At 36.5% G+C, this 18,152-nt stretch overlaps 2 protein-coding genes across 2 annotated transcripts; one reads left to right on the forward strand and one right to left on the reverse strand.

Annotated features, from left to right (window-relative positions):
• Positions 1–4,050: 4,050 nt before the first annotated feature.
• On the reverse strand, positions 4,051–6,767 carry LOC137718275 (protein SICKLE). Its single transcript, XM_068457794.1, has 3 exons — positions 6,684–6,767; positions 5,869–6,189; positions 4,051–5,409 (listed from the first exon to the last, which is right to left on the reverse strand). The coding sequence occupies exons 2-3, from the start codon at positions 6,182–6,184 to the stop codon at positions 4,649–4,651; spliced, it is 1,077 nt and encodes a 358-aa protein (XP_068313895.1). The 5' UTR covers positions 6,185–6,189; positions 6,684–6,767; the 3' UTR covers positions 4,051–4,648.
• Positions 6,768–8,113: 1,346 nt separating this feature from the next.
• On the forward strand, positions 8,114–12,694 carry LOC137718005 (geranylgeranyl transferase type-2 subunit alpha 1-like). The gene is made up of 7 exons (XM_068457530.1): positions 8,114–8,537; positions 8,653–8,813; positions 8,909–9,013; positions 10,067–10,867; positions 10,954–11,134; positions 11,646–11,832; positions 12,153–12,694. Coding segments are annotated over exons 1-5 (1,350 nt in total). The 5' UTR covers positions 8,114–8,255; the 3' UTR covers positions 10,955–11,134; positions 11,646–11,832; positions 12,153–12,694.
• The last annotated feature ends 5,458 nt before the right edge of the window (positions 12,695–18,152 follow it).

Consider the following 18,152-nt stretch of genomic DNA (forward strand, 5'->3'; position numbering starts at 1 on the left):
TCGAGAGCCATGCGAACTTGATTGTAGCCAGAGGAACTGTCCATGAATGATAACACCTCGTGTCGCATCCACCATGATTTCGATGATTGGCAAGGAAAAGTCATCATTCGGGCAAGCATCATTGAGGTCTTAGAAATCTACGCAAACATGTATTTGTCCAGATTTCATAAGGATAATGATGATGTTGGAGATCCATTTAGGATATTGCACCTCTTGAATAAAGCTTGCTTCGATTAGCTTGTCAATCTCGGCCTTAATTTATGGGATGAGCTCGGATTGATAGCATCTTCGAGTTTGCTTTATCGATCATGTTCTAGGCTTGATTGCAAGACGATGCACAACGATGGTAGGGTTAAGGCCGATCATTTCTTTGTAGGTTCAAGCAAGACGTCTTTGTACTACTTTGTACTCCATTAGCAGTTGGTAATACTCGTCAATCTTGTCCACACTTAGTAGTGCACTCACAAAGATAGGTTTCAGTTCCTCACTTGTGCCTAAGTTGAGCTTCTTGAGATCATCAACCATGGCTTGCCTCCCATCCTCGAGCTGTGGTGGCACAGTGGTGATGTCTTCCTCGAGGATTTCATCTTCTTTGTCTTTTTGGATTGTGATATGGAAGACTCATTGGACCTCCTCTTCAGTGTCGTCCTCTTAGGCTTGTTGGTGTGAAGATTGGCCAGTATGGATTATGGTGCGCCTCTTTACCTTCGGTTGTCCTTTGGTGTCAACTTCCAAGGTTGCTTGGCGCTTCATCCTTGAAAGAATCGAGCTTCGAACGTCATCTTTGCTGCTAGATGATAGGAGCGTATTTATGCTACTTTGTTAGTTTAATTCCTTGCATTTACTTAGTTAGTTCTTAGTTATTTTAGTATTTTAAGCTATTTTCGTGTATTTGTAGGTCTAATTGGCTAAATGGCAAGAAAGTGCAATTTGGAGCAATTTGGAGCAGTTTTTGGCTTGGAATGGTTAGCACATGTTTGGAGCAAGGTGGATGGACGAAATTGAAGACCAAAGGAGGGTGGGAATCTGCTAAAGAGATGGAAGAAATTAATTCAAGACTTGGAAGAAAAGGAATCAACCACAAAGAAGGAAACATGAGTTAAACTTCCTTATTTTGACTTAGTCAATCCTAATCTTTTCCTACTTATGTTCCAGCTATCAAAGGGGTTCCTAATCAATTTAAGACACCTAAATATAAGTTCTAGAAGCCTTAATCCCAGCCAAAGAGGGATGCCGCACCTCTTTGCCCTTTCTCCTTTCCTTGCCGTTCAAGGCTTCACCTTTCCCTTTCATATTTCCTATTTTCTGTCCTTGCCACAAGTTTCCTATCCCTTTTCCCTTGGGATTCTGACTTTAATTCTCCTTTTCCTAGTGGATTTGGGATCCAATTCTTTCCCAAAACATTTAAAAACTAAAATCACGAGTTCCGCTCTCATAGTCGAGGCAGGATTTTGCTATCAAAGATTGAGATTCAAACGTTAAAACCAAAGCTATTTATCTTCAGCTTTGTATCAAATATCAAATCTAAGGATGCATTAGAGCAACCATGCATTTCTCGGTAACTAGGTAACCGAATGTACAGTTCTGCTAATATCGAAAACTAAAGTTATGGAGCTCACTTACAGTGAGAAAAATAAAGATTCTGGAGAGGAGGAACCCATCATGAAGATTAAAGAATCAACAAATTATGCAACGGAAGAGAAAACTCAAACAGATGGATACTAGAACAGTAGCAAATCGGTTCTGTATTTAAAGGAGGAGTAAGTGAACCCAGCAACACCAAAGAAGAGCATGCATTGCGTGGTGTAAATTGTCGGGATTAGGTTTAAACATGTAGCCTCTTCCATTGCCTCGTGTAAGGTTTAAACCCAGCAACAGTAACGTAGAACATGCATGCAGATGCAGTTGAAATGGCCTGCGTTTTTTTCTTCTTTTTAAGATAAGATCGTTGTATTTTTGTGGGAAAATGGAGAGTTGAATTCAGTGCATTAATTTAAATTGTATTTTTGCCTGAAAATTTTCTTCTTTTTAAGTTTCATTTATGTGGGAATTATAGAAAATTAATAAATACTTGCATTTTTCCTTTTCAGATGAGCTTATTCTTCTACTTGCAAATAACATATTTTTGTAATAGAAATTTTATATTTGGAACTGCTTTTATTTGAAGATCATCCTTACAAAAAATCATTCAAATTGGAGAGCATTTACTCATCCAAATATATCAAATAAATCAACAGTAGTGTGGGTGTCAAGTAACATATTAATAATGAATTGTCCATTTATTTGATACATTTGGATGACCAAATGATCTCTTATTTAAATGATTTTTTGCAAGGATAATCTTCAAATGAAGGTTAAGAAATTAAATAGTTATGATTGAGAAAATTCTACGATGAAGATATGTTATTTGCAAGTGAAGAAATGATTGCAGGTTTTATTCATATAAATTTGAAAATTCATTTATTTTTCTCTCTTTAATTGGTGGGATCTCAAAAAAAAATGTGGAAAAAACAAATTTATATTTTTAGGGTTGTTTTATTAACACCTCACATATTGTTGAATACACCCCACATACTAAATACACCCCACATTCAATTTTTCAATCAAAATTATCTCAATACACCTCACCAATTTTTCTGTATTACCCTCACACCTCACACTTTCTACATACAAACCCCACATTGTTCACATACATTCAACTTTCCGTCACTGTTCATTCTCTCCACACCTCCAAATTTCAAGACTCTTGCTAAACATGTAAATGCTAATGAGGTTGACAACATGGCATTCGATTGTTGGTTTATGTTACTAGGAGAGCACAAATCCACAATTTGCAACCCTCTCTGTTACTCATTTAGAGTCAATCTTACAAAATTTTGACCAAAAAGGAATGACAGGACATGGTGAACTTTTTTCTTTTTGAAAATTATAGTGGGTTCAATTCTTTTTACTGTAAAAAATTAAAAAGAAAGCTGTCAAGCTTACCACTTGGAGAAAAATTTGTTTGTATTATAACTGATTTATTCATATTTTTTTCAAAATTGTAATGGGAACAATTATAATGGGTTCAGTTATTACATTTTTTTTTTTTTTAGGGTTTAGGTTTCTATCAATTTGGGAGTTTCTGTGAATTAGGGGTTTTTAAGATTTTAGGGTTATGATTTAGACATCTATGTAAGAACGTACAAACAGATGAAAATTTTCATATTAGTAAATAATTTTTGTATGGTGTGTATTCAATTTTTTAAAATTTTTTGGGGTTAAATAATCATTTCATGTTAAGATACACGAGTCATTTAATAACAAATATTTATGTGGATATATTCAACAATATGTGGAGTGCTAATAAAAAAAATCCTATTTTTACTTACATTTTTATGCCAAAATAAAAATTCTATATCTCGTCCATTAGAGAGCTTGCCAGCCGAAAATGTAAAATATCTGTTTCAAAGCATGATAAGAGACTTGGGAAAAAAAGAAGTTGCTCTTAATAATCCATGGGAGATAAGATCGATCTTAGCCACTGAAAGTTTAGATATTTAATTGTTTAGAAAGTGTATCTAATTGTTAGAGATCTAATATCTATGGGTTTTAAATTCTAGTAGTTCACCTTGTCGAAAAGAGGCAAGTGCTTGATAAAAATCAAATGAACCAAGAAAACACAATAAACACAAATTAATTAGTTCATTCGTCATAAAATAATTAAAACAATAAACATGACAAAGTTTATAAATCCAATTCGTGTGTAACAACTCACAACTAGCCTGCACTAATTTACCAAGAAGATAATTGTCACTAATTCACCAAGAAACCCATTTTGCCACGGAATTTCTAATCCCAAAATTCTTATTGTTTTTTGAACTTAGGATTAGAGGTTAAGTTTTTAGGATTAGAGTTTAAGTTGCATATTATATCATCAAATTTTATTTTTTCTTTCTTTATTTCAAATTGAAATGCAAAAGGGTATAGTGGTTTGACAATTACTAATATTTGCACAATAAAGCAGCCAAGTAAAAGTTTTGAATCTCCAAATGAGTAAATAAGGAATTTCTTAAAGTTTGACTTTATAGCAGTTCTCACAATACAACCATGGCATTTCAGTATCGTTCATGAAATGAATTGCAAACTTGAACAGAAAATTTCAGCACAAGATCTTTCTTGGGTGAGCAAAACTAGCAAAAATTGAACTTTTCCTGCAAATGGAACTTCTGTAATTGCAACCTTAGCTTGGAAAACATACAGACTAATCCCGAGATTACATGTTAAACAAATCCAGAAACCAGCATCCAATTGATAATAAAGCCACGTTAGTTTTCGAAAATTATTACAAGCCAACTCATCAAACTTCAGGCGCTTTTAGAAATACATCGATCCAGTTGGTGCCTATCTAGCACCAGTTTTGTTTTCCGTCTTGCCCGCAAGTGCATTAGTATTGCTTAGTTCTTCCTGGAATCAGGAACAACTGTTGTATACTTGGTGCACTGTTGACAGCTTTACTGAATGAGGCAGCCTGAGTGCTCTGTCAAGCTTGGCAGCCAAATGCAGGTGTTTGAACCTTCTGAAAACTTGCTTCCGTGCTCTGCTTTGCCATCTTTATGACGGGTGCATTGTATCGTGAGAGACTCTCACTAGAACTCAGGACCAAAGGTTATGTACTTGGTGCATCATCGACAGCTTCATTTAATGAGGCGGCCAAGAACTCTGCCAAGCTTGGCTGCGGCATGGACTTGTTTACAGCTTCTGAAATGCTTGCATTATTTGTGCTACTAGATCTACCAATTGACGGTTTTGAAGAGCCATGGGTGTTCAAACATCTCAAGGGAGTATCTACCCCCTTCCAGATTACAGGTTCTAGAAATTTCCATGGGTCTTCAATCATGGAAGCATTGTAAAACCGCTCTGGCCCTAATTGTCTGTCCATTGCACGACCATGAGAAGCACGCCACCCACCTCTTCCTGAACTTGAACCAGGACTAGGGCTGCCTCCATGTACTGATTGAGGTCTTGGAGTATGGCTGAACCAGTGCCCCCTGCCTTGCCCAATATTGGAACCAGAGCTTCCTGGTGGCCTAAATCCAGGGCTTGTCGGTGGTCTAAATCCAGGGCTTCCAGCTGGTTGAAATCTAGGGCTTCCTGGTGGTCTAAATCCCAGGCTTCCTTGTGGCCTAAATCTAGGGCTTCCTTGTGGTCCATATCCAGGGCTTGCTGGTGGTCTAAATTCAGCTCCATTCCAAACTTCAGGTCGATTCCCGTGATGCATAGGGAAAGGTCTTTCCATTCCTACGGGGCTTCTTTGAGGACTAAAATTTTGATAGGAACCTTGTGCTTGGTACATTCTCTGGTCAGGTGAATAACTTCTTTGAAATTGATGAGCAGGAGAAGCAGTCATTTGAGGGTTCCTTGGTCCTCCTAAATCATGATTAAGAAAACCAAAATTAAGACGAAAGAACAACATTAAAAAATAAAATAAAAGGCAGAAAACAAAGACGAACTTCAAGTGTTGAACACTTTGGCATAGAGCATCCGAGCATGCATCAACTATTACAAGATTACATTTATCTGATAAGAATATGACTCTAACAATAAAATGAAATTAAACCAAAAACGACCAATTTTTTCCATCACACGTCAGTGAGAAAGTACTGGTCTAGCGACAAGGAAGCATAGTGTTACCAATAGTTTCCAACTCCATACCATAAGCTTGCAAAAGCTATCCAAGAACGAAGTTTGTGCCTTAGAATACGAGTTATGCAATACATCGCGACATGACTAGAGTGCATGAAATTCGAAAATAAAGTCAAATGCGAAATCTACGTGTGATCATACGACAACGTCAAAGAAAACTTTGTTAAGATAATTACACACTACCTGAAAGAGGTGACGGAAGCCTTGCCCCCGGAAACCTACCAGTATTTGAATGTCTAAAATTATCTTGTGCAATCTGGTCGCCGACTTTAATCCTTTTATTGTCGGAAGAGAAGGCTGCCATAGGATCTGAGTAAAAGTCAAACCTAAAAGGAGCACAGGGCTCCTCCGGGACTGGTATAGCTGTAGTATCTTCGGCCAACGGATTGGAAAGGTAACCAGGGACGGCTGAAGTTGCAGCATTAAGTGAAGCTTCGGTCTCTTCAGCTTCGATGCGCATTGCTCTAAGCCGTTCCTTTCTCTTCTCGGATTCGTCCATTTAACCTGAATACACAGATTGCGCAAAACCCATTTGAATAAAGTAACATTCATCAACCTAAACACTAATTTTTTGTCAAATTAATAATGAATTGAGGCTAAGTTTGAAAACTTTTGTGCAAAAAACTTCAAAGCAAGAGCCTTTCGACTAAGCCCTAATTTCACATAAAATTGAAAACCCCAAAACCCTAAAAAAAATTATGATTTTTAAATTTAACATGGCAATTGTACATGTATCAAATTCTTCAAACGCTGAGTAAAAGTAAGGATTTGTATGAACTGGATTCTGAAAGGGGACTCACAAAAGTTAGATAAAAAAATAAATAAAAATAAATATAAAAAAAGGAAACAAGAATAATTATTCTGGAAATAAAACCAGGAAGAGTACGCAATTTAGAAAAAGCTATGGGACTGTTATAATATGAGTCTGAAATTAAACGCTAGCAGAGCAGAGGGCGGGAGAAGAGGGAGGGAGAGGGAGGGAGAGGGAGAGAGAGTACCTGAATCGGAGGCGGTCTTTGTCTTCTGTTGGGAATACCAGAGTTTGTCTGCCTTGGGTTGGGATGCGGAGGGAGATGAAAAACCAGCGACAGTCATTCCATTTTAATGAAAAGTAACCTAATTATCAAATATATTATTTTTTAACAAACGATATTATTTATACTAAAATGAGTAATGAGCTCCATAATGGACTAGCAATAATCAAGATTCTAGATGGCTAAACGGGGTCTAGATGGGTGCCTAGACGGATTAAGCAAATTTAAGTAAATCTATTATATTCCGTGTAAATAAATATTTGTTTATACTTAAAATATATATATTATGAAATATTGGAATGTAATGAAAACATAAAGAACAAGAATATTAAATATGCAATAGGTCTCTTACAATTCATTGAAAAACATGAAATACACAATGAAAGTTATATATTCTCTGTTTAAGTGAGTTGTGACCTAGGCGAGTCTAGACGAGCTAAGTGGGTGTCTAGGCGATTTAGGTAGCGCCTCAGCAAGACTAGGCGCCGTTTCTTAATTTTCAAACGTCTAAGCATTAATCAGGATGGTGCCCAACCGCTTATGGCCTAGACCCCGGCCTAGGAGGCGTTAGACAGGGATTTTTAGAACAATGGCAATAATATTGTTCAAATTCGTTTTTGGTGAAAGTTGAACATAAGAACTCACATTTACAAAATGAGAATGAATACTACTAGATCGTAATTTAGATGACAATTACCAAATTATTTCTTTTAACATAATAATTTTGTTTTATATTTTACTAAATAAAGTACGGGTTATGTCTTAGGAAATCAAAATACTAGTTTAGAAAGATTTTGGGTTACGTGACCTTAACTTGTTTTATTGAAGACATATGTTGAACACTTAAGAGTGGGAGGCTTAACCCACTTTCTCATACTTTTAGTGTAGATAATATCATTTATTAAAAAATAAATAAATAAATGATCATATATCAACAAATGAGATATGTCACAAACAGATCAAATGCAATTTTAAGTGCTGAAAATTTGAAATTGGATGATGTGAGGCTTGTATAAAAAATTGGAAGCATGTTATTCATTGACATGCTAACGGGTAACAAAAAGTTGGATAATAATTGAAAAATTGTTTCGAATCCAATCCTTTCGAAAAATCAGCCCACGACGTAGTAGAAAAATAGGAGCATTTTCGCATTCGATGTTATTTTTTAATTTTAAAAAGATATGAATTAATTACTTAATATTACAGTTTAATAGTATTTTTTTTCATGTATAAATGAAAAATCTTGATTTAAACTTTGTAAATGACGAATTCAATATCAAATTAAACTATCATTATAGTTTAACTGAACTAATGTAACAAATTATTAAGTGGATGATAACGATACACCATGGTGAGTAAAATGCACTCTAGAAAAACCCCTTGTCTGGTTTTGCAGCACGACATTTTAGTCGTCGTGTAAGTAAACACTAGTACATGAGAAGTCCCAATTCCCAGACGATCTGATCTTATTGCCCCGTAAATTTCAAATCGCGAAACTAATCCGATCCTTCGCCCCCGCCGGAAAGCAGAAGCAAAATGCACGGACGACCTCGCAAGCCCGCGAAGCCGGAAGACGAATCGGCTTCCGCCGCCAGAGCCGAAGCGCTCCGAGCTCTCCAGTCGCAATTCTTCTCCAACCACCACAACAAGGTTTACACCGACGAAGCCCTACAGTTGAGCGGCAGACTCATCGAGCAAAACCCCGAGTTCTACACCGCTTGGAACTACCGAAAACTCGTCGTCCAGCAAAACCTCGATCGGTGCTCCGAGTCCGAACCCGACGCGCTCAAGTCCATCATCGACCAAGAACTCAGACTCGTATGCACGCATTTACTTATTCGATTGTGGAATGTCGAAATCGCGTTTTGTTTTGTTGAGATGAAGTTCGAATTCATTGAATTGTTGAATTGATTGGGGTTTGCTGTGTGTGTAGGTAGAAATTGCTCTGAGACAAAATTTTAAGTCCTACGGAGCTTGGCATCATCGAAAATGGGTGCTAAGCAAGGGGCATTCGGTTTTGGACCGCGAAATGAAGCTTCTCAAACAGTTCCAGCAGCTGGATCCCCGGAATTTTCATGCTTGGAACTACCGCAGGTACAAGTTAGTTACAACTCCTGTTTGAGGAATGAGGGGTCTGCTATTTCATATCTGCGTTGGATGATATTTTTTTTATGTTGCTACATTTGCAGATTTGTAGCTGCATTGTTGAACCGATCGGACGAGGAAGAGTTGGAGTATACTAGGGAAATGGTAGAAAACAATTTCAGCAATTACTCGGCCTGGCATAATCGTAGGTACGGTACAATGGGGTTTGGTTTTAGTTTTGAGCACTCTGATACTCTTTTGTCAACTAAAAGTTTAGATTGGTTTGAAAACGTTGTGAAACATGTGGTTTATTTTCTATGTGCAATTTTGGATATTGTGAATGCTACTTGTTTTATTTAGTTAGTGCATTTTAAACATGTCATGCATGCTGTATTGCCACAAGCAATCATGCAGATGTTACATGAGCAAGTCTTAAGCCCCATTGTAGAAAGAATAAACGGTGTAATTGGTTACCAATTACTGAAAGACAAAAATATAGCAGAAAAAAGAAAGAAAAAGGAAATGTGGATTGAAGATTGAAACAAATAATTTAAATATGGGAAGTATCTCTGTGTTACCGCTAACTCCTTTTCAGATTCACTTAGCGCATGTTTACTCAACAGAAATTGGAGCAGGAAGGAATGGGAGAACATGGAAATAAGGGAAGTAAGGAAAGCGATTCAGATCACCTAGTCCTTCCTAGTTGATCGATTTTTTAGGTATTCAATTGTGGATTGCGGAGAAGACTCGTAGTTAGTAACTGCAGGAAACTAAAGTAAAGATCCCCTTAGTTGAAGAGAAATATAGTCATTTGGTTACATTTCTCAACAATCTTTAGATAAATGTTTTGTTTCTCTCTCCTTGGTTATTTCCAAGAACGTGGAGAGAATGTATAAAGAAAATTTTACATATCTTTGTCACTAATTGCTTTTTTTCTCCTACATATGTCTATAAAAACGACTTTCTTTCCTGTGCTTATTTACAAGCCAAATGAATGTAGTCTCTTCAAATGTTGAACTGAATATGCTGCCTGTTATATTTTGTCTCCAGGCTAAAGTTAAATTGAAAAGATAATTGTGTAATTGCATCAAATAATTATATATTCTTAAGGATTCTTTCCACTCTTCTCGAGTTGCACTATATCTACTCATTGGTTATGTTACAAAAAATTTGCAACATTGCGAAAAGCTAAATTTTTTATTTTACGTTTTATCTCACGAAACATGTCTATTAACTAATTGAATATATTGGGAAAATTGCAGTGTGCTCCTGTCTAATTTGATGAAGAAAAAGGCTGAAGGGTTTTTCCCAAAAGCGAAGGTTCTGAACAATGAGTATGAGCATGTACACGATGCTATTTTTACGGATCCAGATGATCAAAGTGGTTGGTTTTATTATACTTGGCTTCTTGATCAAACGTTGAAAACAGATGCTCCTCTTCTTGTTTCTTCTTGGCCGGCCCATGGATCTTCCGTAATTTTGTCGAGAAATAGGCACTCAAGTGACTGTTCTTCGTCTCCATTTGATAGTTTCCATTCTGATTCCGGAACAGTGCCACTGCTTATTTATTTCAATCAAGCAGTTGAAGGTGTAAATTCATCCAGTATAACCATTGAATCTTCATTTTGCACAAAAGATCTTATTTGGAAACCAGTCTTACAAAATAACTCCCAGCTCTCTCAAGTTTGGGTTACACATATTAAATTTCCAAATGCAAAGTCCCATTCTTCAGAAGCGTATCAGCTGAAAGTTAGTGTTGGGCAGACTCAGGGTATCATTTCTGCAAGTGGCTTTGATTATAGTCATCCTACACAGTTTGCATTCAAAGTGTGTGTACGCCCTATTGAAACTGAACCAGCTGAAAAGCAGGGCGAGGACATAATTTTATGGACAGATGAAAATTTTCATGTGTTCCAAACACAATCTCAGGAGCTACATGAAGTAGTTCCTGTTAATCAACAAAGTATTAATGATGTACATGAGCCAACGGCTTCAAATTGGCGTGCAGAGACTATTGCTAAGGAAATAGCTCTCTTCCGAGAATTGGTGTCAGAGATAAATTGGTAGGCTTCTTATACTTTATGGGAACCTTTAAGGCTTGAAATTTCAAATTTCTTTTAATAATCCTCTTTTGATATTCCTTTTGCAGAAAAATTGGAAAGCTTACACTAGCAAGGCTATTAACAGCTCATGATGTTATCTTGTCTCCATGTACGAACAAAATGTTCCACTATGACGAAGTTCTTCAACTATATACCGACTTAATAAAGTTGGACCCATCACATTCTCAGTATTACAAAGATGAGCACAGCTTAGTATTCCTGCAGAAGGTAATTATCTCTTCTCCACCTCTTGTAGCAATTCATGATCCTTTATTCTATCAGTATGCTATTGTATGTGCATCTGGATTTGTATTCTTCTTCTGTGACTGTATCAGTGGCTGAAGGTCCTTACCTTTTTATGGATTACACCGACTCATAGATTGTAATTAAATAATCTAATTTCTTTAGCAAAAAAAGTTTATATATATGGTAATACTGCACACGTTTTGTCATTGCTTTTGACTGAGTACGACCAAATTGGGTACTATGGGATCCTGGCTGATAGAATGGATTACACTTATGCTCGATTATTTAATTTATGACTTATATAAGTGGTCCCTTGCTGAGACCGGTCCAATATAATGTAGATAGTTGTTTATATAAGCCTCATTTGAATTTTGGTAGGCAACTACTTTTGTGTTCTGGTGTTAATCAAATGAGAACTTATTAGAACTTTCATTTACTTTAGGCTTCCCATTTTGAAGTTCCGCAGTTTGTTAAATGTTTATAACTATTGCAGGTAACTTCCAATAGGGAGTCTCTGCTCAGGCATTGCTTTAGCCATAAAAATTTGGCTTCTTCAAGCATTGGTAATCATATATGCCTACGATTAAACAACTTATCATTATCTCGGATGGGGTCTGTTGAGAAATTACTGTGGGTCCGAATGCTGGACCTCAGCCATAATGAACTTCATTCAATTGAAGGTATGCTTCTTTTGCTCACGTTGTGCATCTTTTACGCCTATGTGGTATCCACGTATTTTTATTCAATTATTTTCTTCAGATTTATTTAAAAGTTGTATAGTTGCATATGTGGTTGACTCAATATGAGGAATTTGAACAGTCCTATTGATATATAAAGGGGTTGTCCTTTGGTTTTCACCTCACCCGAAGGCACCGAAGCCCTAAGTCTCTAATTTAATGAGGCTTTGATTGTACATTATGCATCTTAGTACTCAATAAACTTTGTGGTTGATTGTTTCTAGTTTAAGAGGAAAATGTCTTGTACTTGGGCCTTTGGACAGGATTGGAGGCCATGCAGCTTCTATCTCGCTTAAATCTGAGTAACAACAAGCTCGGCAGTTTTACTGCTCTGGGTCCTTTGAAACAGTTGAAGTCACTGCAAGTGTTGGATATCTCATACAATGAGATAGGTTCACACTCTATCGACACGACAAGGTATCAATGTTCTACTCCTCTTTCTCATACAGAAGAAGCTAGTTGGAACAGTGAAGAAATTGGGACTGGGGGTGCTGGTGTGAAAGGTTATTGGGAAGCTTTTCTCATATTTAAACACATGAGCTTGACACAGTTAGTCACTGTAGGAAATGCAATTTCTGGCGAAAACTTCAAGTCATTTGTGGTCAAGTTTGTTCCTACACTCGAGTGGCTGGATGGCGATAAGTTGCATTGACCTTTAATTCTGCTTATTTTTACAGTTAGCAAAAGATAACTACTTTGTTCGATACACTGGTCCTCAATGTCAATACAGGATACATTGTCCAGTTTTAACTCAGATTATTAACTCGTCGATAGAGAATAGACTGCAGAATCAAAAAGTTTGAATGCAAGTTTTACATTGTCGTATGTTCTGGTGAAAATGGGTGTGTTTTGATGAATATGCACTGTATGGAATGGCGTTTACTTCGTAGTCACGGTTGTTTACAAGCCAAATCAGGGGGAACACAATAACGCATTCTTTTGCCAAGTTTTGATTGAAATTATTATCTTATCACAAGGGGAAGTCCGTTGCTGGACATGGAAGAAACCGATCGAATAAATGCTACCCAGAATAGCATTGAAGTTGAAAACGGCGGTGGCTGCAGCGGCGACAAACATCAGAACTGTAGAGACCTTGAAAGGAAGAAATGGAGGAATTTAACTGGCAGGGCGACCAAGCCATCTTGTATTCTTCTCGCTGCAGTGTCTTGTATTTGAACTGCAGTGTCGGATTGCAGAAGAATATCACAACACTAAACAAACGTTTTCGCTAAAACGCAACTTTTTCATTTTAAAAAATTCTAATGTTTTGTTTTATTTTTTTCAAAAAAAAAACGGAAGAGAAGATATTTTATTTCAACATCAAGAAAAATGTACTGCTAAACTAAAAATTAGCCGATACATGAGATAGACAACGATTGCGAAGATGATTTAGAACTCACCAAAACGTTGTGCAAGACTGGCGCTGTTATGTTGTTCCTCAAAATTCATCGGAATCCCATGAAAGCAGGAGCTGAAAACAACACCTGCAAAAATACCTAATAAGGCATAAAGATAAGTAGCCTTGTTCTTTTTGTTCGACTTTGAAGCCATTCTCTCGCTCTCTAGACCCCTGTGGCTACTAATTAGCTCAGAGGCACTCACTCTCTCCTCTCTCTCCCTCGATTTCTGCGGCTGCATTTGAATTAGCTCAGAGGCACTCCCTTTATATAACAAGAGACTTGACGCCCAAGTCATGAATTTGACTAGTTTGGCCTGGTGTTGAATTTCAAGCGTTTTATTTATTTATTTGAATTTGGATGTGTTTGGGTTAATATTTAGACTTTGGGCTTCGAAGGGAAGGAAGCCTAATTAAGCTCAATAAAGAAGGTCTGCCCAAAGCCTAGAGTCAAGCCCAGGTCATCCATCTCAAGATAAAATGACGGCTCCTATTAAATGCAAATGCTAGGTGTTTACAAGAGAAGTGACAACCGATGGAAATCCACCCACTTCCGGCCCAAAAGTACTTTTGGATGGCACAACATGTAAAAATGCTAATGCTTCATTACCCTTCAATTACTTTCAGGCAAGAACAGAAACAGCACAGTTGGGTTTAATTCGTCTATAAAAGGAGGAAGCAGACCCAGAGACAAGGACACTCAACCAATCAAAAAAAACAAACATACAACTTGTCTCTCAATCAAGCAAATACTCAGAAAGCTGCGCTTTGTCCAGATTATGCACCATTTTTCAACCCTAGATTTCCCATAGAAAGACATCTTTTGTCTATGTAAAAGCTCTGCTACCTTCCCCAAATGTTGTAGTATCGATTCTCTTGTGTAAACTCGTTTATCCTTATGTAACTGCAAAGAAAAAAGATTGCAAGGTTCGTTAACATTATTAACCACATCAAATGAGTTTGAAAATCACAAATATATATAGAAATGATAGGTTAATTAACATTGTAAACCACATGGATAGGTCTGATAAATCATCAAGTTTGTTGCTACAACTCGAGTGGCCGGATGGCGATAAGTTGCATTGACTTGTGATTCTGTCTATTTTTACAATTACCAAAAAAGAACTACTTTGTTCGATACAGTACTGGTCCTCTATACATGATACATTGTCCAGTTTGGATGAGGATCCTCTGTGTGAAGATCTTAGGTATCCTCACATCGTATCAATTCATCGTATATCGCGCAGTCTGCTTTTGTTAGGTACTGTTTGTGTTTAATTTTAAATAAAAAAAATTTTAAAGGTTTCTAACCACACAATGTACACTGAATGGATAGGATGTGAGTATCCCTAGAATCCCTACACAAAAAAATCCATATGAGATCCAAATCCATACAGTTATACCCCAGATTATTAACTCGTCCGTAGAAAATAGACTGCAGAATAAAAAAGTTTGAAAGTTTTCCGTTGTCGTATTTTCTTTTTCTTTGACTCTGATGCCATTCTCTCTCTCTCTCCCGGCTGCCTCTAAATTAGCTCAGTGGCACTCTCTCTCTCTCTCTCTCTCTCTCTCTCTCTCTCTCTCTCTCTCTCTCTCTCTCTCTCTCTCTCTCTCTCTCTAGATTTCTGTGGCTGCATTTAAATTAGTTCGGAGGCACTCCTTTCATACAACAAGAGACTTGACGCCCAATTCATGAATTTCGCTAGTTTGGCCTGGTGTCGAATATCAAGAGTCCTTTTTCTAGAAGACTTCATTTTAATCCTTAAAAAAGATGAGTTTTAGACTATAACCTTGTGTAAGATTAAAATCTAATTTTAGTCTCTATTAGTTATATTTTGATGTTTTATTTCTATTTTAATGTATTAATTAAATTTAAATTAACTTTTAATTTCATTTATCATAATATATTTTAATGTCTACATTTAGACAACTAATTTTTTTTATAATATATAGTCCGATAACAATTTTGTATGTTCTTCATTTAGGTAAATTAATATATTTGAATATTTCGGTATATCCATCAATACAAACATATCGGTACATTAATTCATCGATACAAACATTCATGCATTTTAGTACGTACATTTTGGTACAAACATTTGATTTTTTTTTTTTTAGTACAACGATATATTTTACACTAAGGCCGCCGGGAAGGAGTAGGGGTTCGGCTAAGCCACATAATGGATAACTTAATTTGGTATCGAATTCGCCATCTATGAGATTCAAACCTAATAGCTCTCATTTGAGTATTCACAAAACTATATTTCGGTACATACATTTCGGTACGTACATTTTGATACATACATTTCAGTATTGATATTTAGTTACATTAAAAAGATGCTAGGGTTCTCTGAAGACTAGTGAAGGTGCCGACAGCGCATAGGGCCAAGTATCCTGGTACGAATTTGGCTATGGCCCCTGTTTCTTGTTCTAATTTGCATTTTAGTTAAAGTAGATAGGCTAATTAATGGGTTGAAAGTTAATTGGAGATCAGATAATTGCTGGTATTTAGTACAGTTTTGCAATTTAGCTAATTGCTCTAGCATAAATGCTTTGTTCAATGATAAGTGTGGGTGGGCTGAAGGTATTCATGCAATTCACAATCCAAATTGTAGCTTCGTGTCTAATTGGGTTGTAGTTAGGATTTTTCCTCTTGCTAATTATCAATGGTGGGTCTTTGGGTCTTTGGCCAGAGGCAAATCGTTAGGGTTGTAACCAATTACTGGAGGTTGAAGAGCTCCCAGGTATTTCTTACTTCCAGTTTAAAACTGGGTTTTTGGGCATGCAAGGTGCCATGGAAGAATTCGGGTTGGCTGTGATTCAATTGAATGGTGCCTTACAAAGTCGTGGTTGCGGGTTTCTAAAGCTTAATTGCTCAATCCCTTGCAAATATATAGGGTTTGTTGCTTATCTGATGTTCAATGAATTTGGGGAACATGAGATAGAAGCCTATCTGAGAGTTCATGTGCTATGTGGGCTATCTAAGGAACAAGTAAAGATGCATGGTGCTGAAGTAATGAAGACCTTTGGGAGCGATGACGAAGGTTTGATGCAGGAACCTGACATTGTGAAAATTAGATTCAATTTTCATTGGATGCTTAAGGTAATGGTGGGGATTTTGGTACATGACCAAGGATAAGCTCTATGAATTATAGCTCCTCTGGGTTTATAAATTCTATCTCTAATCTTTTTATCTTTAGACAAAATGAGGATAGATGGATAGTTATCTCTAGTGTTAATTATAGTGACTCTATGTTGGGTGATGATAAGTTCTTTATCATGCCATGTGACAATAATCTTGTTTGTGATTATAAAAGTGTTAATTTTGATTTCTTTGATGTTATGAATGATCTTGCTTTATACCTGGTTGTTGATATGTCAAATGTCAAAAGTGAGGAGGCTAAAACTAGGGATAACACTAGAAATATGGTTTATGCTTTTCTTAAAGCAGAGGTTGGCTCTATGAGTGCAAGACCTAAAATAGGAATGATGAGTCCAAAGAAAAGAGTCTGTAAAGAGGATGATGTTAAAGTTGGGCCTAGTGGTGGTGACCCTTGTGCCACTGTTAAGATGATGAATCCGAGAAAAAGAATCCAAGAGGAAATTGCAATTAAGGAAAAGTTTAGTTATCTTGAAGAATTAGATTGATGAAGTGTCTTGCGTGGAACTGTATGGGTATTAGGAGAAAGGAATTTCCTAGTAATTTTAATTTTATATGTAGTTTAGCTAAATTGGACCTTTCTGCTTGATGAAGATTAAGGTGGTTGTTCATAAGGTCCCTAGGAACTTTTATTCCAAGTATTTTGACAATATTTTTTGTTGTGATCCAATTGGCTGATCTGGGGGCCTCTGCGTATGTTGGAATAGTACTAAGGCTTTTGTTAGTATATTTTCTTCCTCTCTAAGATATATCCATTGTTCTGTAAAGGACTTAGTTACTAATTTAGAGCAATTAGTTACTTTCATTTATGTCTTTCCCCAAAAACATATGCAGTGTGACCAATGGGAGGAGGTCCTCAAGTTAGATCCAATTCATAGTCCTTGGTGCTTAGTTGGAGATTTTAACAATATTGTTGAGCTTTCTGAGAAGGTTGGAGGTAATCAAACCCATACCACGGACATGAACAATTTTGTCAATTTTCTTAATCGTGGCAACCTTTTGTCTTTAAATGCGTCTGGAGTTCCTTTTACTTGGACTAATTGTCATACGGATCATACGGTTGTTTTCGAGAGATTGGATAAGGTGGTGGCTAACCCTTTATGGTTAAATATGTTCCCTAATTATCATTTGCATAACTATCCTATTTTTGGTTCTGATCATAGTCCTATTTTATTATCTCTAAATTCTAGTGAGGAGAAGAATAACTACTTCTCATTTAAATTTGAGGCTATGTGGCTTAATCGTCCTTAGTTTAAAATGTTTGTACAAAATTCTTGGCATTGTGACCCTACTATTAATCCTAAAGATAAATTCAGAGTGTGTGCTGGTAAGTTTAAATTTCTAGTTTGTAAATGGAATAAGGACATTTTTGGCAATTTAAAGGAGAAAAAGAAAGAATTGTTAAATGAAATTGATTAGCTTCAAAAGCAAATTATGAGTAACAGCTCTGTTGATTTGATGATGGAAAATTCCCTTCGAGATGAATTGAATCATGTGTTACTTTGTGAAGAAATTATGTGGGCCCAAAGAGCTAAAACTAATTGGCTGCAACTTGGGGATAAGAATACTAAATTCTTTCAAACCGTGGCTACTATTCGTAAAAAAAGGAATGAAATTACAAAAGTCAAAGATGAGAATGGGTTTTGATGGTCTGTTGGTCAGGGCCTTGAACAGGCTTTGTGCACGATTTTAAAAAGCACTTTTCCT

Source organism: Pyrus communis, chromosome 15 (assembly GCF_963583255.1).
Source record: "Pyrus communis chromosome 15, drPyrComm1.1, whole genome shotgun sequence".
NCBI lineage: Eukaryota > Viridiplantae > Streptophyta > Magnoliopsida > Rosales > Rosaceae > Pyrus > Pyrus communis.